The sequence below is a fragment of the Rattus rattus genome, chromosome 1 (assembly GCF_011064425.1).
Source record: "Rattus rattus isolate New Zealand chromosome 1, Rrattus_CSIRO_v1, whole genome shotgun sequence".
Lineage (NCBI taxonomy): Eukaryota > Metazoa > Chordata > Mammalia > Rodentia > Muridae > Rattus > Rattus rattus.
This window is the reverse complement of record NC_046154.1, coordinates 199,047,486-199,070,599: the sequence shown is the minus strand read 5'-3', so window position 1 is coordinate 199,070,599 and position 23,114 is coordinate 199,047,486. Positions and strand designations below refer to the sequence as shown.

At 43.7% G+C, this 23,114-nt stretch overlaps 1 protein-coding gene across 1 annotated transcript in view; it reads right to left on the bottom strand.

Annotated features, from left to right (window-relative positions):
- Wif1 (WNT inhibitory factor 1) overlaps window positions 1-23,114 on the bottom strand; it is a 70,593-nt gene that overhangs the window by 23,678 nt on the left and 23,801 nt on the right. Inside the window, exon 3 of the mRNA XM_032913062.1 lies at window positions 1,903-2,011. Within this exon, the coding sequence (XP_032768953.1) occupies window positions 1,903-2,011 (109 nt within the window). The remainder of the gene's footprint in view (window positions 1-1,902; window positions 2,012-23,114) is intronic.

Below are 23,114 nucleotides of genomic sequence, written 5' to 3'. Positions count from 1 at the left end.
ATTGGAATCTCCAAAATACAAACCCTTGCTCTTTCTCTGGTGAATGCCATGGGTCTTGCTCCTACCTGGGAGGCTGCTTCTCACAACAGCACTGGGAAGATGACTGCAAGGAGCTAGGATCCTGCTCCCCTGGGATCTAGAAAGGCTACCCTCAAGTTCCACTGTCGCATGCCACACAGGTCCTCTGGAAAGGGCAGACCATAGCAACCCAGTCTCTGTAAAGGGGCCTCACTTCTTAATCACCCTACAGATTCAAGTCAGTTTCTGAAGGGATTCTCACTTGACACTTGACAATTTCTTAACATTTCCAGAAGAATGACATTAGAAGTAGGGGCCACCATCACTTATTTCAAAAACCCCAATAACACCACGGGCATGCTGCCGCTATGATGCTGCCACTATGCATGCTGCCACTATGCATGCTGCCGCTATGCATGCTGACACTATGCTGACGCTATGCACAGAAATGTATGGGCACAGCAAGAGAGCCTCTTCCATCAGGAAAGCCAGTGACCGAGAACAACACAGGCTCCTGCTCCTCGTTCATCGACTGCCGAAACAAATTCTCATGTGATACTAGAAGCACGTTTAAATGATCACTTGGCAGCTTTCCGAAATGGGTCTTAATTTTGAAACATAAAAGGAATGGGGGAAATTGCAAAGGGGAAAGGTAAGTTTAGCAATATGAATTCTCCCACTCATAAATAATAAACAACCAATAACTTGAAGAAAGTGATAAAAGATAAGGAAACCTATTTTATATGTCACAAATAAAAACTAATAAAACCTCTATTATCTCAATATAAAAACATCGGTAGGCTGCACTGAGATTTCACATCAGTCTAATAAAATCAGGACAGGTGTTCTATCCCAGAAGGAAAATTTGTTTGTTGAGCCTTGCATTAGGAAGAAGCCTAAGTAAGTCAGACAAATAGGACCCCTTCCCTTATAGCTGTGAGCGTCTAGTAGTTTCAAAGGACATTCTTCATGGTGTTTATAGCATGAAAACTCTAAAAACACAATCTCATTACCAAAAAAAAAAAAGAAGAAGAAGAAGAAGATGAGGGGGCGGAGAAACAAATGCTAGCATATTCATAACAGACATGTTAAAATAGTTTTATCCTTATGAGGGTAAGAGCTGACAGAAAAGTCCTTAAATGGTGCTGGTCATGAAGTGTCAAATCTAACGACATAGATGACAAAACACAGGGGCACTTTTTGTTTCCTAAAGACCAGAAATCCTGGGCTCTAGCCTTGACTTCGTTTGAACTTATCGCTAACATTTGACTTTGTTCATATCAGTTACACTGCGAGAGCCTTCATTTTCCTAAGCTTCTAAAATGGAGCTACAGTTCTGGTCTCACCATGATCAAGTTAGGTAACCCTTGTGCAGGTATCACACAAGGTAAAAGGCTGGGACCAAATCTCACACATGGTTTTCTCAGCCAAGCAGAAGGGGTAGACCTGGAGGCTTGCATTGACGTCCGTCTGTCCCTTACAGGGTTTCTGACACTGTTGTGACGTTGGGGAACTTTGTCTTGTTTATCATTCATTCTCAACCAACTTTGCTGTGTGTGTGTGTGTGTGTGTGTGTGTGTATAGATCCATTTAATCAGATGTGTTTATCTTCTGTTATCTTTCTTCCTTTATTAAAGAAAGGAGCTAGAATCAACTAATGACTTGGGTGTGGTCTGGGCTACACTGGGATATGAGGAAAGTGTAAACCCATCATTTCTTTATCCTCATCCTAATTCTTTGCCTGAAGGATGATGACTAATCTGCCCCAAATTAAACAGCTCTCCTCAGGAGAGCATCCCACAATCCCTCTAATGGATGACAAGTGGATCCTCATCCCCATTAAATCTTAGAGGCAAACCCTTCTCCGAAGCAAAGGCCACCCACCTGATGCCTTGTGAGGCACTGTTCCCAGCCGAGGGACATTGACAGTTGGGTCTGCCATGATGCCTTTATCCAGCGAGCGCAGCGACAGGAACTCATAGAAGTACTCTGCCTACAACAAAAGGTGTTACCAGTCAGCACCAGGGAGACCACAGTGATTGAGAAGGCATTTCTGGATGGACCATCCACGTGAAGGGAGTGTAATCTTTTTCTCTCTGGGAAATCTTCAGCCCCAGACATCTAAGACATCGTATAGCCATAATTCACATTCCTTGTTTTGTACCAATGGAATTGGACCATGCTTGGAAGGAAGAGAGTCCCTAAAATGCTCAAAGCATTTATTTAGAGCTTGCTTGCTCAAAAGGTCATTTAACTTCTACAATATTATCATAAGATATATCAAAACAATTATCGACCAGCCCTTAGAGAATCCAGCTCAGCCTCTTGGATCATTAGTTGGTTTTTTGTTTTGCTTTGTTTTTTTAATCTGAGAGGAATCTTTTAGTCAGAATTTGTAGAGCTGTAATAAATAGTGATTAATGAAATAGAAATCTAATGGCAAAAAAGACACTTAAAGCCCCAAATTTAAAGATGGTGTCATTAAGTTTGAAAGGTTTCCATTGAAGGTGTCCATTCAATAGAGAGAGAAGCCTAAAAGCTTAAAACAACATAAAACAAAAACATTGGAATGACAAGAAGCCATAAAACTTTACAATGTAAACATCTTCATTTTCACACTATGTCAATAGTTACGGAAAACGTCTTGCTACTCAGGTGACCACCAAGACAGAAAATAGTTATGGCTGGTCTAACCGTGGTGCTTTGATGCTCGTGGGGGCTGGATGGAGAGTAGTTAAGAGCACTTGCTGCTTTTCCAGGGGACCGGAGTTCAGTTCCCAGGTTCACAACTCCAGATCTAACTCCAGCCCCAGGGCACCTGATACCTCCTTTTGTCTTCTGAAGACACACACACACACACACACACACACACACACACACACACACACACACTCTTAAAAACATGGCTTAGGTTAGGAACAGTCTGTTCTTGCTTAAGAATAACGAGTGAGTAATAAAAGGCACACGTGAGCCTGCAAGGTAGGCAAGCGGGGAGGTCAGGCCACCCTCTGTAGGGACAGAGCTCTGGATTGGTTAGTCACAGACATGACTTACAGTCCACTCGTGGAGTACTGAGTGAGACTGCAGGGGTTTTTTCCTCAAAGAATGCGATTTTCACTTACATTCAGTCTAGTTTTTATTTTATAACATGGAAAATAGGAAGAATGCACAGAAGCCATTCAAACCACTCTCTGCTTTAAATCACTGTCGAGTGCCAAAGACTTCCTGGAAGATAAAGATAGACTTGCAGCTGCCACAGAGTCTATCTACGTGAACAGTGAGCTAAGAAACACTCCCTGGGTTCATGGAGCCAAAACAGAACCTTCATTAACCAAACCCCCTTCTTTGGTTTGGAGCAGTGATTCCAAAGCGTCCAGAAGTCCACTGCGTTTGTTCCCTTAGAGAGTGACAGAGTTAGGCGAATTCGTTTATTAAGTTCATCTGCTGAAGGGGGAGGGTCGGTTCACGAGACAGAGGAGTGTCCCCCCTATGGAAAAGAAGGCAGAGATCTGAAGAAAACTCATGAAAGCAAGGCTGTCAGGAAAGGTAATTCAATTTACAATGAATTCCTTTGAGGGGGAAGAATGAATAGTATTTCTGTCCCTGCAGAAAAATCGATGAGAAGGACAGCAGTTTTCAGAGACCCAGGTGTTTCCAATGACTTCTATCAACCGTACCCACTCTGCACTTGATTCCATGGTATTTATCACTAAAACATTTTATTGTAAACACAGTCGAAGTGGCACTGTGAAAGGACTTGACGCCGGACCCCACTATAATTAACTATTTTCTGGTTATCCGTGCCACCAAAGATGAGAAAAGAGCAAACAACAAAAGCACAGCAAAGCCCGCTGACGGACACCGTGTGCCAAAGTCAACAGCAAGTCTTTACTAATGAGACTTTACTAATTAAAGAGTGGCGGTAAAAACCTGCAAGGGTAGACCAAGAGACTTCAAATCCTACACAATACGTTACCCCGTTACCCCGCAAACACACCTTTGAGCTTTATCACTTTGGGAATTAAAACTGCCTTCCTGTATGCGATATGTTTAAAGTTACATTTGTAAAACTTTAAGGTTGTCTTGGTAAGAAACTAGTGGGCTTTTTGTTTTGTTTTTGTTTTTAAATGGTTTTGTTAATAAGAAGAAAACTGGAACATTGAGATTAAGACATTGCGGAACTAGAACTGATAATAACTTTAAAAAAAAATGTTTTCTGCTTTCTCCACAGTTTCAGTGTGTGGTCTGTTTTATTGTGAAATTTAATGAATGAACTTAAAAGCAAGCATTGGGCCCACTGACAGGTCCAGGCGGTTAGCGGCCATGACTGATCTGAGTGAGCACTGGAGCTCAGTTCTGGGCATCCATGCTCACACAACCATCCTTGGTTCAGATCCTTGAATGTGTAAGAGGAACAATGGGCGTTAAGGTCATTCCCGAATGTTTTTTCCAAATATTTTTCCATAATGTTGGAAGGCCGTGTGGATCAGGGAGGAGCTCAGTTTGATCCTGGAAACGCAACCTCCAGGATCCTTCAGTTCTCTGTAGCATCACATAATGCAGGCCAGGAAGACTTAGGTCTCTAAGGTTCACTGTCTTCTAAGTAGGCTTAGTGTGACTACAGAGCAGGGAGAGACCGAGCCAGATGGGTTTCTCTAGAATACCCCGGCCTTATTGGCGCTACACTATGGACTTCCGGTATTGTTTTAGTTTCTTTGGTCGTTGGTACACATTCTGGCTTTCCTACTACCAGTCACTGTGATTCTGGATCTAAGAAGTCTCCATGCACAGACTGGTCAAAACCATTTCTTAGATCTTGTCAGCAGAAGGAGCAAACCTTGTCTATTTACCCTTCGTACTGAGGACAGCAATTGTGCTCTCATCTCTGAAGTACACAATTTTCTTCGTACTTGGTTTGGTTTTGGGTTTGTAAGGTTTTTCTTATTACATTTCAACTTTATTTTTTATTTATTTAGTGTTCTTGGTGGCACAGAGTACTTAGGGATGTCAGGGGACAACTTCTGGGAGTTGGTTCAGTCCTTCGTCATGTGGGTCTTTGGGACTGGCCTAAGTTGCCAAGTTTGGCTACAGGGCCTTGACCTGCTGGGGTCTTCCACCAGTCCCATATTCATTTCACACACATGTGCATTCTCAAAGGATTCTTGCCCATTTACTTGTTTAATTACATCTTAAATATTCTAACTTGAAGGTTACTTGCAAATTAAACATTTTGTCTAGCCTTGACCCCTGGCTTCTTAGAAAAATCTATTTACAATTGTAAAGAGTTCTACCTATTGCTACCAGGTGTGTGTGTGTGTGTGTGTGTGTGTGTGTGTGTGTGTGTGTGTGTGTGTGCGTGTCATTGCCACAGCATTTAACTTAAGGACTTAAGTTAAAAAGTCATAAAATGGCCGCTCAAACGAATGTTAGATTTATGTCATGTTCTACCTTCTAGACAGAACTTTCCATTTTTACCTTATTTATAATATAATAAATATTCCTAGACCCCAATCTCTCCATTGGAAAAACTTATTTGGAGGCGAATAAAATCCAAACTCTATGCCAAAAAGAACAGAGAACCAGCCTGAGAGTTTGGGAACAAGTTTCACAAATTACAGATTTATTACTTAGATAAAAGGAGCTCTGCGTATGAACTGTAACAGCAAAGTTATATTGGAGACTGCTATTAGGAAAAAGTACGTTTTTTTTATTATTATTAAATGACATTAGTGGAAATTCAGGTAGAGAGGTAAGGAGGGCAGTGTTTTGGGAAATACATGAAGAGTGTTTTGTGTTCAAACAAAGAATGAGTCTATTCAGCAGAATGATCGGGTCACTTTTAAATTAAATTGCTGAAAAAAATTTTTGCTGGACTGGTCTGCCGCACAGTAAAACAATTTCTTTTCATGGAGAAATATAAAAGGCACACAAATATTATCAAGGGAGGAGTGCTGGAAGCCATTCATCTTGCCTCCAATGAACTTGGCTGAAATCGGCGTCATTCCGTCCAGACAGATGAAGACATCTCTTAAGAGGCAGAGTTGAACAACTCAGAAGCCTTTGGTTGGGGCTTTTGGAAGACAGACAGAGAAAAAGAAGCAGAGACCCACATTAACACTGGGAGGAATCTAGTGTTTCTTTTCTACCTTTGAACTCCTAGGCTTGGAGACGATGCTTAGTCTAATAAGCATGATAACCACAGAGACCTCTGAATCAGTCTTTCATAAGACCATGGCCCCCAAACCTCTATTAAACTCATGATATTGACCCAAGTGGCCGTAGGAGAAAAGTAAAAGTCTAAAGGTTTCCTCTTTGCTCCAAAGGATATTTAAAACTCTTGCAGATTCAAGGCCTAGGGCAGGTAGTAGGTTCAACATTTTAAATAACCCATGCTGAGTGTTGACTATACCCCAACCCCCAGTCTTATGCCTCTCTACTGTCCTTTAACAGTCTACCATGATTATAGCATTCAAGAGCATTCAGATCAGCAGGGTACTAGGTATGAGAAGTATCGTGGGCCGTAAAATAGCTCCTGTACTGTATGGGGAGGGTGGGGAGATATCTATCTAAATAAACAAGAAAGGGAACAGTACAAGGTTAAAACCCCAACAAAATGAGCAGGCATGCTCAATGCTTAAGATAATCCGCCTCCTGCATGACAGAAGACTGACAGCCCTCACATTCTCCTCACCTGTAGGGGGAGGGGCTGATAGTAAATCTGATTCCCCAATTGTTTCTTGATTATGTCAGTACAGATGAAAGAAGCCAGTTGCTGGAAGAAGAGAAAGAGGTGGGATTTCCGGGTCCCAGGAGGAAGAGAAGAGAAGAGACGGGGGCGGGGGTGGGGGGGAGGAAGAAGAAAAGAAGAAGAGGAGGAGGATGAGGAGGAGGAAGGGGATGGGGAGGAGGACAAGAAGGGGGAGAGAGAGGAGGAGGAGAAGGAGGAAAAGGAGAAGAGGAGAAGAGGAGGAGGAGAAGGAGGAGGAAGAGGAAGAGGAGGAAGGAAGGAAGGAAGAAAGGAAGGAAGGAAGAAAGGAAGGAAGGAAGAAAGGAAGGAAGGAAGGAAGGAAGGAGGGAAGGAAGGAAGGGAAGGAAGGCAGGCAGGCAGGCAGGCAGGAGGAAGTGGAGGGAGGGCGGGGGGATGTTGGCCAGGCCTTGGGGAGAGGAGCATGGACACCATGTAAGGCCTGGGGGCGAGTAGAACGTAGAACCAGTGGTGGCTTCAGCCTCAGGTGGAATCCTGACAGAGGATAACTGATTTTAGAGCAATAGATTCTGTGCCCAGCAGTTGTGTTATCTGTCTGGTTTTAAAGTGTTAGAACTGTCTGGTGTTTTCCATCTGTGGCAACTCCCCTGGATAGCAGAAAGCACAGCCTGGTGGTTGTTAGAAGATTGGTGGAGCTGGCTGCCGGGTGGTTGGCCACCGGAGAGTGATTGCAGCTCCCAGAGAGTGGCAAAGCTCACAAGAAAGAGCAATCATGTTTCTAAAATTACACGCAACATTCACCCTTCAAGCTCCAGAATGTACTGCTGAATCACCTTGCACATTTTGTTTTCTCTGCAAGTCCAAACCAGTTCTCTCTGCTCTGATCACAGCAAACCTCGAACAACCAGCAGTCACCGTCATCATGGTACACCAGACTCCTTCTCCCAGTGACTTCACCTGGACTGAACTACAAGGACCTAATCCTTCTTCCCTTTCTCGTCGTGTTTGTACCAATTTCCTAATCCTCTTATAGACACCATTTAGGTGATGATTGTTTTGGTTGAATGAGTGTCCCCTAAAGTGACCAGATGGTGCAGTTGTAAGGTGAGGGACTCTTACAGAGATGGGACCTTGTGGGAGGTCTTTAGACCATGGGGGACACGCCCTCAAAGAGAATCCTGACCTCCTGGGGCACTCCTTCTGCTTCCTGGATGGACACCGAATGGTTAACCTTGCCTGCTGCTGCCATAATCTGCTGGCCTCTCTAGAGGCCCCAGTCCATGGCTTAATAACTCTACTCCTCACTGTAAGTCACCCGTCTCAGATATTGTATCGGAGCGATGTGAATGAGCCTGCGGGTGGCTACAACTCAACAAGTGCTGTGAGCGCCTCCTGCCCAAGTGCAGAACGTTCTGTCCTCCTGCTTCCTGCCCATGCGTACACTCTCGAATCCTGGTTCCTTATCGCCTGATACAGCTGGCTTCTTCAGGCCTGGGAATGGTACTATTCTTTTTCCAATAGCAAAGACCCTATGCGTGGTTCACTGTCTTTTTTTGTTCTCTCTTGTCTCCCTCGAGCCGGGCTCTGGAACGTTATCTTCCCCTTTCTTGTGCTACCTTTACCTGACTTGTTCTCCTTTGCTTCGTTCTTTCAACTCTAACCCAACCTTTTCTCTCTCATATTGGCACTGCTATAAGTCCTCCTTGCTTTCCTTAAGAAAACAAACAAACAAACAAAAAAAAACAGCCACAAAACAAACTGCCATTCTCATTGAAATATCAAAATATCATTTATCCCATGTCTGGGTCCTTTCCTGATGCTCCTTCTCTCCTGGATGAGGTCTTTAACCTTGTCAGTATTTTCATGTCTTCCCCTTCAACAGGTATCATCTCCTGGAATTCTCTTGGCCTGCAGTGCCACCACAGCCATATTCACCTCAGTGCCTTCACCTAGGCTGACTTCTCTGGACTTCAACCAGCACGTGGTGACCCAATAAATAAACCACTGTGTAATACTGTTCAACCGCTCACAAATATGTATCATGACTTCCGAACTAAACAAAGTTTTGATGGGAACACACCTAGCTTTTACTCCTTTTAAGCAGGACACTAGGCTAAGTGTCCAGCCCCTAGCAACTGTGGATTCCTGGTAGGTAAGAGTGGCATATGTGGATATGTTTCCCCCCAATAGATTGTTGGAGACAGGCACAATTAAAGAATTTGAAAACTCTCCGGGAAGTGAAGAGAAAGGTCTAGCACTGCACTCTAGAACACGTTGTGGTAACACTAGTTTCCATCTCTCCTGCAGGGCAGAACTTTCTGTTTTGACAATCACTGACTGGCTCTGTGGGTCGAAGGATGTCTCCAACTTTGCGGCCTGGTCACCCTCTGCTGCTCACATAGAACATATATGGACAGCTTTTGTTTTAAAGGGCAACCAAATAAATAATGATACTTGATATCCAGCTACTCTGTGTGTAGTTTGTGCTTATTCTGGAACAAACCCTCGGCCATGAGACTCCCAGAAGGAAGATAAATGGACAACATCAACAGAGTCTGCCTCTGAAGAATAGTGGTGTCCATAAGTTCTGCCACTTGGAGCTCTAGTCTCTTTGCTTTCTGTAACGTTCAGGGTGTAATTGTAATAAGACTGGTAATTGTAGGAATATCAACTATGCCCTCCCTCCCTGTGCCTTCTTTTGCAACTGGCTTTCAGGAAAAAGATTTTTGTGTGTACAAAATCAAAATAAGAAACAGCACCTTTCCACAGAGAATAGTCAGTTATTTCACTAGTTGGCATTGCGAGGAAAGCTGCATAGGGAGGGAATACCAGGCAGCCCGGTTGTTCTGTTCTAGTGATCATCTTTATGTACACCAAACCAGACCACGGCTAGTGGGCTGGGTGTAGCGAGTGAAATTACTGGAATATAATGGTGACATTAAAGCTTAAAGTTCAAGTAAACACATCTGGGACCATGCGAGTTTTGTAAACTAAAACTGGCAAGAGATCACACAGTTGGGCTTCCCATAAATTTGAAATTTCTAAGACATTTTCCATTTTTCCTCCTAGCGTTTGGAATCATCACTGCTTCTGAAAACCAGAAACAGACCTGGCAAGCTGACAGGCCATTGGCTAGTTGCTCTCTTTCAGAATTCTTCAAGACCCAGGGGCAAAAGAGGGCTACGGCCGAGCCTTTGTAGCAAATGACCCCAAAGTTAAGGTATCTATTTTGAGGTAGAAAGGGAACAGGGAAACTAGAAAAGTAAGTAGATGGCATTAGGTGGTAGGAAAGTCTCTTCCAGGTCTGTCTCAAGGCCAAGGGAGCAGGGAGAAGTGCACAGAGCGTAGCTTCACTCCTCTCTGTAGGGCTGGAGGAAGATCTCCTTGGTAGGATGCGTGCCTCTCATGTGCTGGGTTTGAGCTCCAGACTCTAACTACAGATACAGCCCTTCTCTGCACATGGCTTTCAGCAGACTACCCATATGCCCACATGCCCACTGTCGGCAGCCTTGGGCTTCTGAATACTTCCAGTTCCCCTTATGCCATGCTGGGTAATTAAAATATAGGACGATGAGGGACCTAAGAGAGAAATAGAAGTTACGTGTGGTCTACCTGGCACTTTAGAGATGAGGAGAGTCTGAATGGGAAGCTCACCAATTGCTGGCAAACATGAGGGCTAACGTTAAGCTTCAGTAGCAGGCGAGTGTTCAGAGAAGAGGAGAAAAGAAACCCCCGTCTTCTTCTTGTCTAAGGACATATCTGATTTTTGCCTTTAAAGCTTCACACAATGGTGAGTTTTCATTTGCTTTGAGGCAGGGAAAAAAATGCTAAGAGAACTTTCCTTAATCGTTACTAAAGATGAACAATTGCCCGTACCATCCTGAAGTCTACGTGTTCTTCACTAGCATCTCATTCTCTCGTCTGTTCCTTCACATGTCACGGGGTCGGTATCAGCACGTTCCACTCTTTTGGACAGAGCATGTATAAAATGGACATACAAACTTGGGAAACACATGTAAATTGTGCCCAAAAGGCAAAAGGAGTGTTGCCTTCCTTTCTCCATTCTGTGTGGTGTGTACTTATCTCTATAGGTGCGCTTACTCATTCTAGTGGTAACAAGTGTTTGGATATTTTAACTGACTTAGAAACATCAGGAAATATTCTCAGTGATGACTTTCAAACTATTTCAAACAAGGTCATGTTTTCCTAAGGTTTTGAGGTCTACGTAGTTTTCAAAAATCCTTCAATATATTTTTATTGAATCCACATGGACAGTATTAACTTGCTTCTTTCATTAAAACAAAGATTAAAAATAGGTTTTTTTTTTCTTCTTCTTAGCCTAGGCTAATATCGTTCAAAGTACTTTGGAGAAAGTCATGGGGTCTGTCTGAATTTAAATATTTTGCTCATGAAATTGAAATTCCATATGTCAAAATACCAACTGCAAGATATTCTCCAATGGTTAGCTTGTCCTGTTTCTAGAAGCCAAACCGGAAAAGGGAAATATAACCTCATGGATACAAAATCCAGAGGGCTAAGTTTTACTAGCACGGTAAAAGGCTATCCATTTATTCTCTACATTTCATTTTACACTTTAGAAAAAGTCACTGCCTTTTTAAAATTGCTTTTTAAAATTGCTCTTTTGAGGACATTTTCAGAACATTCATTTGTCTTGTGTGTGTGCATGTGCGGGCGCATGCATGTGTCACAGTGCTCACGTGAAGGTCAGAGGGCAACTTGTAAGGCTCTGCGTTTCCATCACGTGAGTCCCAGGAGTCCGACTCAGATCGTCAGCTTGGCAGCAAACACCAAGCCACCTCAACAGCCCCCAAGGCACCCTTTGACTGCAGTCAGCTCATGCACCCCTGTGGTATTTGCCTATGTGTCCATTGTTTATCCTGTTTCTGAAAGGGAGAGACAGATGCAGGCTCCGATCCATTTCCTGGGTAAAGCCGATGATAAAAACCCACCAACCACAGTCAGGTTTCTGTGGCTCTGACTGCCCCCCCCCTCCAGGATTCTGAGCTCTGGCTAGATCTGTGCGGCCAAGTCTGTCTGTCAAGATCCCTGGGTAATTCTTTTAATTCTCCCTTCTACACAATCCCATTGTTTCTCCAAAGTCCTCGCTCAATCCCCCTTCCTTCTCTCAACTCAAAACAATGTTTCAAGTCATGGAAACAATGATTACCCAAAATGAATTCTTAGAGCTCTCATCTATCCACCTGCAAACAAATGGTCCTTTCAGATCACGCCCCATCATTTTCCTTTCCCGAGCCCCAGAGCCTGGCCCCCATCAATGATGTCATCTTTCCTCATGCACACAAATGTGGGAGAATGCGGATTCTGTCTCTAAACCCATCACTTCCAGAAGAGTGTAATCATGGCCTTCATAGTCTTGCTCAGTCCTCTTTCCGTCTCAGTACAAAGACCCATGATCTTTGAATTCCAGAGAACATGTCTCCATCTGTGTTTTTCTAGAATTTGTTTTTCCATAAGCAACCGTCCTTCTTTGATGTACAAATGGCAGCTGTCTCTCCCCTTCTTAGCCTCTACGTATTCCCTAGTTGCGTTATGTGCTTTTCCTCCTTAAAACTATACCTGAAATTGAAGTTCTGCATATAGTTCCACACACCCTTGGAATCTGTACTTGTGTGTCCATAGGTATATGACTAATTTTTTTTCTGAGAAAAATGGACCTTTGTTTCTGCTATACTCTTTAAGGAGTATACAACTTAAAAAACAATTAAGAACCGCCACCTACCTTACTTAGTTTTTGTCCCTGTAGAGTTTGAAGTTAGTCTCCCATTGAATAATTCTTAAAAATCTAGGACTACGATAGAGTTACAGAGACCCGCATGGTGACCTAAGATGTGCACTTTGATCTATTTGTGGGGGTGGTAAAGACTTGCCCCATGGAAGGATGGAAGAACGGAGATCTGCTCAACGAGAGGAGGTTACACAGGGGAAAAGGCAACTTTTCCCAGCAGAGGGAAAACAGGAAACAGCTCTGGCTGGATGTCAGCAAGCCTGAGGAGGCTGAGGAAGGCCATCATCCCATTCACAATGAGGTTGTGAGGAGTAAATGTATGTAGGGTGATGTCGAAAGCTGACATGTGGCAAGCAGTCAACAGATGCTGGTCAGCATTAACAGGATCAAGGCAAAGTACTTTATTGGACAGAGTGGTGTGGGTTCCTGGGAGAGGGAGGCATAAGCTCATGGAGGAGAACTGCCTAGGATTCTGGGTGCTTGGGCTGGAGGTGTGGGATCAAGGGTAACCTCTAAGGTCTTCAGCCTGATCATCCTTGTGCTGTGGGTACAAGCAGCAGGACTCAGAAACAGAGCAGGGACTTGAGAATAGCCCCTAACAATCTTTGTGTCTAAGACTCCAAAAACTGTATTGTACAGTTTGAGTTAGCACGTGCAAGCAGAAGTGGAATATTCTCTCTCTTGTATTTCTTTTCTTTTGGGGGGGGTTGGATTTTCATTTACACTTCAAATGTTATCCCCTTTCCTGGTTTCCCGTCCATAAACCCCCATCCCATCCTCCTTCCTCCTGCTTCTATGAGGTGTCCCCCTCCCCATCCACCCATCCCTCCTGCCTCCCCACCCTGACATTTCCCTACACTGGGGGGCTCCAGCCTTTACAGGACCAAGGGCCTCTCCTCCCATTGATGCCCGACATGGACATCCTCTGCTACATATGCAGCTGGGGCCATGGGTCTGTCCATGTGTACTCTTTGGGTGGTGGTTTAGTCCCTGGGAGCTCTGGTTGGTTGGTACTCTTTGTTGTTATTATGGGGTTGCAAATCCTCAAAAGGATGGAACTAGAAAATCTCTTCCTGAGTGAGGTAACCCAATCACAAAAAGACACACATGGTGTGCACTCACTGATAAGTGGATATTAGCCCAAAAGCTCAGAATATCCAAGATACAATCTACAAGACCACATGAAGCTCAAGAAGAAGGATGGCCAAAGTGTGATATTTCAATCCTTCTTAGAAGGGGGAACAAAAATACTCATAGGAGGAAATATGGAGACAAATTTTAGAGCAGAGACTGCAGGAATGGCCATTCAGAGACTGCCCTACCTGGGAATCCAGCCCATATATATACAGCCACCAAACCCAGACAATATTGATGATGTCCAGAGTTGCATGCTGATAGGAGCCTGATATAGCTGTCTCATGAAAAACACTGAGGAGGATGCTCACAGCCAACCATTGAACTGAGAACAGGGTCCCCATTGGAAGAGTTAGAGAAAGGATTGAAGAAGCTGAATTCTCTTTAATTTTAAAATAAGTTCATTAATATCATCAAATAGAAAATGTAGATGACAGATGGACAAGGTGAACCATACCACGGAGACACAATTAGGCCATAGAAAGTAGACTGTTCACTTACAGACTTTATAGGGACTCAATTTCTTTAAAAGAACAGAAAGCTTCAGTCACTTTTCTAGGTGAAAGATGGAGGGGAAACCATAGATTGAGAGACCAAGAGGGGCAAGAGGATGTGGACCTTATGTGGAATTTGCAACATATAATAGGAAATCTAAATACTAGCTGTGTGTTTCATCATATCAAGGAGTATTTTAAAGCTCTTAAGTTATATATATATTATATGTAACTCATAGAGAACAATATGTGACATATAGTCCACATTTACTTACTTATTCATATTTTTTCTTTACCCTAATTCACGTTTTTTCATTTCTCTAATTGATAGAAACTTTTCATATCACAGAGACAACAGTGAGGTGAATTCTCACTGTTTAAAAAGCAAAAAGCAGTTGAGTGTGATCACACACCTGCAATCCCAGCCACTTGGGAGACAGAAGCAGGAGGATTACACGTCTGAGACCAGCCTGTGCCACCTGGCAAGACTCTGCTCCTATATCAAACGTTAAAAGGTTCAGGGATGGAGCTTGTGACAGAGCGGTCCCCTGGCACACATGAAACTGTTGGTTCTATTGCAGCATCAGAGATTGAAGGCACAGGTCTGAGCTGGCTCTGAGTGTTAGCGATAGAGGCCAGTGCCACATCAGACAAGAGAAGTGTTAGAGAAGACAGGACATTGACCCCTCCTTTGAGAAATTCTGGCCTTTTGGCTTGGACTTAAGGAAGTGAGAATTTTCTCTTAAAAATACATTAACATTTTATCCTTTACAGCCAATTTCCTATGTTACTAAGGGAATAGAGAGAAATCATACATCAGTAAGATATTGTAGTTAAATTATGCTGTGTCTAGATTTCTAAAAACCTGTTTCCTTCTTACAGACTTTATCTCCTGCTTCGGCAATCAATTTTGGCCAACAGCTCCTAGCATGGTAGAGATTTTAAAGTAAGTCAATTCTAACCAATGGCAGTAATCATTAATAATAATAATAATAATATCAAATGATAATAATGTTTTCAAACTTAGACAAAACAACAAAAGAAAAGCATCCTATTCAACCAGTCTTTCTTTGTCCATTCCTTCTTTTAGTTATTAGTGGGTTCTTACTGAACCTTCTCAATATGGGCCAGACATGGCTTCGGGTGCTGGGGTGCAGTATTCAGTGATGAACTCAAGCTCTGGTCTTCAGAGAGCTTGCTCTCCATGGGGTGAAGAAGAGGACAGAAGTGGAAAACAAAATGCTTCAGTGGCCAAGAGCTGTATGCAGCGTGGGAAGGCAAAGCAGAGAGAACGGGGGACTAAAATTAGCACGGCAGGGGTTGGGGGTGGTGGTAGAAGGGGGGGCGCTCTTTAGAGAGTAGGAACAGAAAGGCTGCTTGCTATGAGACGACGACTTACCAGAGGCTAGACCAGAGGGGAGAGCAAGCATGTGTCAGGGAAAGGTTAAGAGAACAGTTAGACTAAGTGTCTGGGACAGCAGCACACCTGGCATGCTCAGGAAACAACATGGAGGCTCTGTGGACCGAATGGACCACCCTGGCTACCAGCATCCAGCAGAGGAAGCTGGAGCTTCCATCTCAACACATGCAAGGCCATCAACATTTCCAGGGGAGGGCTCCAGGAGAGCGACACAATTCTAAACTTCTTTTGGCCCAGAGGACACTCCAGTAAGTCACAAAAACCCTCCGCCTTGATTCTTTTCTGTGTTGTTGCCCCTACCTAGGCCTCCATCTACAGGGAAACAGAAGGGGCCTAATGAGGTGCAGCAACCATAACGCCCCTCCCCACTCCCAGACCACCACCTACAGCCCAGACAGGGAAGAAGCATTAACTCTGAATGAAGACCAGAACAATAATCTGAGGACATTTTACTACCCGAGGCTGATGAGCAAAATCCAAGGATGATTCTAAAGGATTCATCTCAACCCCAGGGCACGGACCCAAGGATCCATCACAATGCCCAGGGAAAAACCGCCTACACTGGAGGCTTCCGGGCTAGCTGGGAAGGAGCACAAGGTTGACTCCCCACGATGGCATTTTGCTTATTTGGAGTAATGGTTTTAAGCCCACTTCAATACTTATTTGAGAATGTTAAGAGCCAAGGGGAGGCAACCGACTTTCCATTTGTGGTGTTAGCCAATCCCACAGTCTTCCTTTGTCGTTCACTTAAGGCACGCCAGAATGCTAGGATGAACCGCAACCTTCTTTATACTCTGACTTGTTGTATACGTCACCCAGTCCCTTTCTCGCTTCCAAGACACTTTTCTGCAAATTCCACAGTCCTTGCCATTCCTTTGCCTAGCTTTGTCCCTAATTAATGATCAGCACTCCATTCTAGGAGAGCAGTGAATGACAGCGCTTTCGAGTCTCGACGAGCAGTTCTGAGACAAATTTGAGCAGACACCCTGGTTAGTCAGGTTGATTATTTAAGAGAGGGGCAGGGAGAAGGGAGGGAGAGGGAGAGGGAGAGGGAGAGGGAGAGGGAGAGACAGAGAGAGAGAGGCCTTAAAGCTGAATCAACTGTCATCTTTTAGTGACGACTGTTGATCTGATGTGGTGAGAGAAAGGTCACGTGTGTGGCTAGGTTGATCCGGCTTCCGGATGGTTGAATATCGTTAACTCGTACAGACTGATTCTGGCCTACGTTCAAACTTCTAAGCCTTTGTTCTCAAGGCCCAGAGGATGGCTTTGAAGTTCTAACACGCCATTACCAAAGAGTAACCTTTTGATTATGATCTCATGAAAGTATAATCCATAACTTACATGAGTTAAAACCACAGCAGACAATGACGGCCCTGTAATTGGGCCTTTATGAATTCCATATGTTACGATCACTCCGTTAGCTTGTGGTCCTGTGTGGGATACATATCTCTTCCCTAAATATAGCTGCTGAACTTCGATAAAAGGCAATGAAACTTTTCACAGGTACTACCAGCCCTGAACTTGTCAGAGCCCTCGTTTGGGTGTGGGGTCTGAAGGGGCAGGGTTCCTGGAAAGCCTACAACCATATACAAATATTTTCTCTCACATTCAGTAGATGCTAATTTTTGTAAAAGCATTTTAAGCAAAGCTAGTAACTTCTGTCTTAATTGCATGGCCTGTGTGCTTTCAACAAACCAGGAGATAAAGAGCCCTCTGTGTACGATTGTTAGACGTATAATGAAGATATATTCATTTACAAAGGCCTGCTCTTGTGTAAAGTTCCACAGTGATTTGGACCTGCCTTGGGAGCCCACAAGTAATGATTTAGGTTTTCTCTCTCCCACCTTCTCTTTCCCTCTCCCTCTCCACCTCTCTCATTAAAATGAGTTACATTGCATTAGCGAATTTGGAAATGTGCATGTTTGGCATAGCTTAACTGCCTCCGTTTAGGAAGGGCAATAAGCTTGAAAGAGAAGATAAGTAGCAAGTGGACAAGTAGCAAGTGGTGTCCCCATGAATGTGATAACACACCCAACGGTTTCTGATCCATGGGGAGGAACAACAAATCTGAACTGTGCAGGAACAACTGATGACACAGTGAACGGTGTCTGAAGAAAGATCAGGCTCTGAGCTTTAGATTCTATTTTAGGACTTCAAAAAGACAAGAGTATAAAAAGCCAACAGCAAAAGAAAAGAAAAGAAAACAACAACAACAACAACAACAACAGGACCAAGCAGAGGTGTTTCTTCTTCACTGGTCTCCTGTCCTTACAGTAGCTGTGACTGGGCCCCGCAGTGTCACCTGAGCCAGTTTTGCTACCACTAATCAAGGATTTTCTTTCTTTTGGAACACACTTAAAAGGTGCAAATGCCAATTTTCAGCAGCAGGCATATACAGGTCCATATCCCTGAGTTCAAATCAGCAACGCCAAGAGAGTGTTGAGGCTCTCCTTCCCCTCCCCAGAACCTCCGCTTGAAAATACACTGGTATATTAACAATTCCAATTAAAATTGGAATTATTGACTTCCAATGCCTTCTTTGCATCGGCACTGAAAATTCTGATGTTTGGCCTCACTCCTTCCGTCTGAGCGTCATTCCGAAAGGCAGAGGCTGTAGCCACCATTCGATTCCAGTGTCTGCCTTACTTCACAGAGCGAAGTCTTGCACAGTACAAAAGGGAGATCAAAGAAGATGAGCCACCCCAAAGGGGCCACGGCTTAGGCTCTTAACCATTTCCAATTTGGCCGCTTTTAAAGAAAATCCCAGGGAGCTCATTAGGGTCCCCAGTTGTGACAGAAGATGACAGACCAGATGAGAAGAAAAGAGGCAGATCAATAGAAACACTGATGTACACAAGTCAGGGAGGCTGATGTGACCTGAATCACAATTCAGTGGACGCATGGAAACCAGAAAGCTCTGAGAATGGAGTATCTTTTGTTCATTATTTTATTCATTTAAAAAGGGTGACTGCAGATTAAACATTGACAGCTTCAGTACTGGTTTCAGGCATGCACATATATATATATATATATGCATATATGTATATATGCATATATATATATATATATATATTTATATATATCAACCTAGACTTTAAAAAAAAGTCTGAGGATGTAGAAAATACCAGACCAAATTCCACACCAATGTTTCCTTAAAACAAGGGCATGAGAGCAATGGAAAGAAATATACCTTATTTAAAAACTCAGTCTCAGTTCCTTCTGACCTGGCACACTGACTGAAAAATAGGCACTCTAGCCTTTCCTATCCTGATGGATGGCCTAGCCACCCAATTAAGCACAGATCTATGTTTAAAAGGATTATGGATTGGGTAGTGATTGCTTTAGTCTTGGAAATGGACTTATTAGGGAATTTTTAATGACATAAACAAAATATGAAGACACTGAAAACCTATGGCTTCCCTTAAATTGAGTAGGTTCCAAAACTCAGGGATAGACCAACTTCCGGATGTTCTTGACTAGTTAAAACATAAAGCCATTACCACACACTTGGACAAACCAAACAGTGGGTGGAGCTTGGGGACTCTCATGGAAGAGTAGGAAGAAGGATTGTGGCCCTGAAGGGGAGAGGAACTCCACAGGAAGACCAACAGAGTCAGCTAACATGGACCTTTGGGGCTCTCAGAGACTGAACCACCAACCAAAGAACATATATGAGCTGGACCTGGGCTTGCCTGCTCATATGCAACAGATGTGCAGCCTGACCTTCATGTGGGTCCCAAACAACTGGACTAGGGGCTGTCCCAAAAGCTGCGGTCTCTACATGGGATGTGCTCTTCTACCGGGCTGCCTTGTCTGGCCTCAGTGAGAGAGGAAGCGTCTATTCTCACAGAGACTCGAAGGTCCAAGAGGGAGGTATGAAGGGTGGCCCCACCTACTCAGAGAAGAAGGGGTAGGGGGAAGGATTGTGGGAGGGATGACCGGGAGGGGGCAGGATACAAAGTGAATAAGTAAAAAATAATATATTAAAAAAATTGAAGCCACTAAAACTAGAGTAAAACTTGCAAGGGTAAGAAATACCATAGGATGAATGTGTTTATTAACTGGAAGAAAGAGCAAAGAGAAAAGGAAAGGTTGTGTTAACTCTAAAATTGGTGGCTGCAGAATAAACTCAGGGAAAAATGGCAGAATACACGGGTTAGGAAATATGTGTTAGCACAATGCCCTTCCTTCCTCCATGGATAGTGGGTAAAAGACAGAGTCAATCTGAGAAAACTGGCTTGGGAAGAAATGTTTACACAAGGACAGGACAACTTTCTAAAATCATGTAAAAAACAGTGCTATATTTAAAGATAGGTACTATCTCTCAAACAACCAATCATATTTTTAAAGATCTTTATTTGTTCCTTTTACTGAGGTTGCATTTAGGGGAACTCAGAGGGGTCTTACATACAAGTCAGTCTCCATAGTGGCCCTATGAGGTAAGATGGCAGATCATGACACTCCAAAGCTGGAAAGATGCTAGAAGGGCACATAGATATGGATATTAATTAGGCTCCGAGTCCAAAGCCTACCCAACCCCTCTCCCATGTGCAACCTCGCCCCCCTTCTAATGTTTTCGGGTGTCGTTGTTGGCTATCTTCCATATCCTGGACACTGTGCGGAATAAAATACACCACGGCCAGGACAAAATGGTCACTGTCTTCAGCCCATTCAACTAATGCTTCAAAAATGAACACTAAAATTCACATGTGCCTGCCTGTGTGTTGGACTGGGTAACGTGTATCAGCGGGTGTCTTTATTCTACACACTGAGACACAGTAAGGACGTTTTCATTCCGTATATCCTGGGGCTGTTGGGTTGTGGTGCAAGGATACCATTCCTTCTCACAGACTAAGAGTTGAAGATGGAAACAAAGGGGAGATCTTGGCTCTGGCTCTGAGAAAGCATGCTCTTGCACCAGCTCCATCGCTAGCTGCTTCTGGTGTTGGCAGAAGTCTGTTGTCATGTCTAATGTTTGTTCTTCTCCTCTGAAAACTGCGGTGCTTGAAATTATTCTTTGGGTGCCTTACCTTCTGGAAATATATAAGTGCTCACATTCCCCTCCCCAGGTTTAACAAAGAGCCCTGCTTTGTAGGGTGGGGCAGACATGGTTCCTCTTGAATACGCATCTCTGCAGAGAATACATAAGCTCAACAGTGTTTGAAGCCCAGCATATTAGTTCTGTGGTAGTAAGATCTAATGAGCAACCTTGGAACCAAACAATCAAGCTAGAAATCACGGCAGAAACACCCATGGAGGCACACTGGGCCTTTATCAATTCTTCGTGAGGATGGATAGGTACGTTGTGATAGCCAGTTGATGAGACGACAGAGAATGCCAGTCAGGCAACTGAGAGTGAGTTCTCCCTACCACAGGTATCCTTTCCCTTCTGCTTGTCCCATGTCTACACTGTGTGCGGTTCTCACAGCAGCCGCAGGACACGCCTCTCTTTGAAGAGACAGCAGGAGGAAGATGCGCTGCTTCGTGGCCAGGGGCGGATAAACAGGAATTTGCCCCAATCCTGATCATATTCCACAGAGAGTAAACCTGCCGGAAGTGAAGGTTCAGGCAGGACCTGAGCCCTGCCGCCACCTGGGTGCTCTCCTTGAAGACTCTGCAGGATCTGGTCCTTCCTCTGCCCAGACAGCCCTAGAGACTCTGACTGGCAAATTGGACTTGTCGTCTCTTTGTGGAAGAGCAGAAGGGAGGGTGGGGGGGGTAGAGAGGGAACACAGGGCAACCTCTACTAAGCCCACATTGTAGAGCTGTGCTCCTTCCCTGTCTGTCCGTTCCCTTTTGAATAACTGTAGTAAGAACCTATTTTTATGCCTTTCTGGTTGTTGTTGTTGTTATTATTATTTTTTTTACAGTCTAGTCATTACTTCCCTCCTGTTCTACCCTCCCACAGTTCCTCATCCCACTCCTCCTTCCCTGTCTCCAAGAGGATGTCCCACCACTCCCACCCCACCAGACACCCCCACTCCCCGGAGCCCCAAGTCTCTCGAGGGTTAGGTGTGTTTTCTCTCACAGGCCACAGCAGGCCGTCCTCTGCTGTGTATGTGACGTGGCCTCGTATCGGCTGGTGTGCGCTGCCTGGTTGGTGAAGAGCCTATTTTTTAATGAACTATTTTGGGGGTTAGTGTATAAAATAGTGGATTTCATTATGACATTTCATGTGTGTGTCATTGTGCTTTTCTTAATTTCATCCCTGTCACCTTCTGTCCTCTGTCCCCAACCTGCCAGCCTCCTGTCCCCACCTCCATGAGAGAAAGCACACTATACTTGCCTTTTTATTTTTCTACTATCATTATGTCTTGCTCTCTTCTCTGCTGTGAGTGTGCATGAGGGGGTGGGCATAGTTCCCTCAGATTGATGAAATATGATTGACAGTAAAGTTGGTAAACTCATTCTGTAGCTGGCCTTGAACTTGTGGCAATCCCCTGCTGCTGCCTCTGGAAGACTCAGAGGTGAATCACTAGACCTGGCCTACCCTTCCTCTCTAAGAACAGTTGCTATTTACTCACTAATGGCATTGGCTCAAATATGTCACCAGCCCTGCTCCTGCCTGGGAGTCCTCTCTAAAACAGTGCTTCTCAACCATCCTAATGCTGCCATCCTTAAATACATACAGTTCCTCATTTTGTCGTGGCCCCAACCACAAAGTTATTTTCATTGCTACTTCATAACTATAATTTTGCTAGTGCTATGAATCATAATCTTCATGTCTGATATGCAGGATATGTGATCTGAGACCACTGTGAAAGAGCCATTCGACTTCCAAGGGGTCGTGACCCACAGGTTGAGAAACAGTGTTTTAACGACTCTCACAACTACCTATTGGTCTCACACTGTCTTCTCCCATGAAAATGAAGAAACCCAACCCCCATGCAGGCAAAATATGTTATTTAAGATAAACATTTTTGAAGAGTATATACAATAGTAAATATTCCAGTCATGATTATTTCTAAATATTTATGGGCACATATGCCTGTGTATGTGTGTAGTGTATGTGTGTATATGTGTGTGTGTCTATGTATGTGTGTGTATGTGTATATATATATGTGTGTGTGTGTGCATGTATGTGTGTATATGTATATGTATGTCTGTGTGTATGTGTATGTATGTCTGTGTGTATATGTGTATGCATGTGTGTATATGTCTATGTATGTGTGTATATGTATATATGTATATATTATGTATGTATAGTTGTGTGTAAGTGTCCATGTGTGTGCATTGTGTATGTGTATATTTATGTATATGTGTCCATATGTGTGTATTGTGTGTATGTGTCCATATGTGTGTATGTCTATGTGCGTGTGTATTGTGTATATGTGCATTGTGTGTATTGTGTGTATATGTGTATGCATGTGTGTGTATGTGAGTGTATGTATGCCTATGTATGTGTGTATGTTTATGTGTATGTATGTGTATGTTGTGTGTATATGTATGTGTATATATGTATGTATTGTATGTATGTATGTGTATGTGTGTCTGTATGTGTGTATGACAAACAAAAGGCTCTTTAGGGTTTATTCATCTGTTTAAAATTAGTAGAAGGGGTAGCAGGAGAGA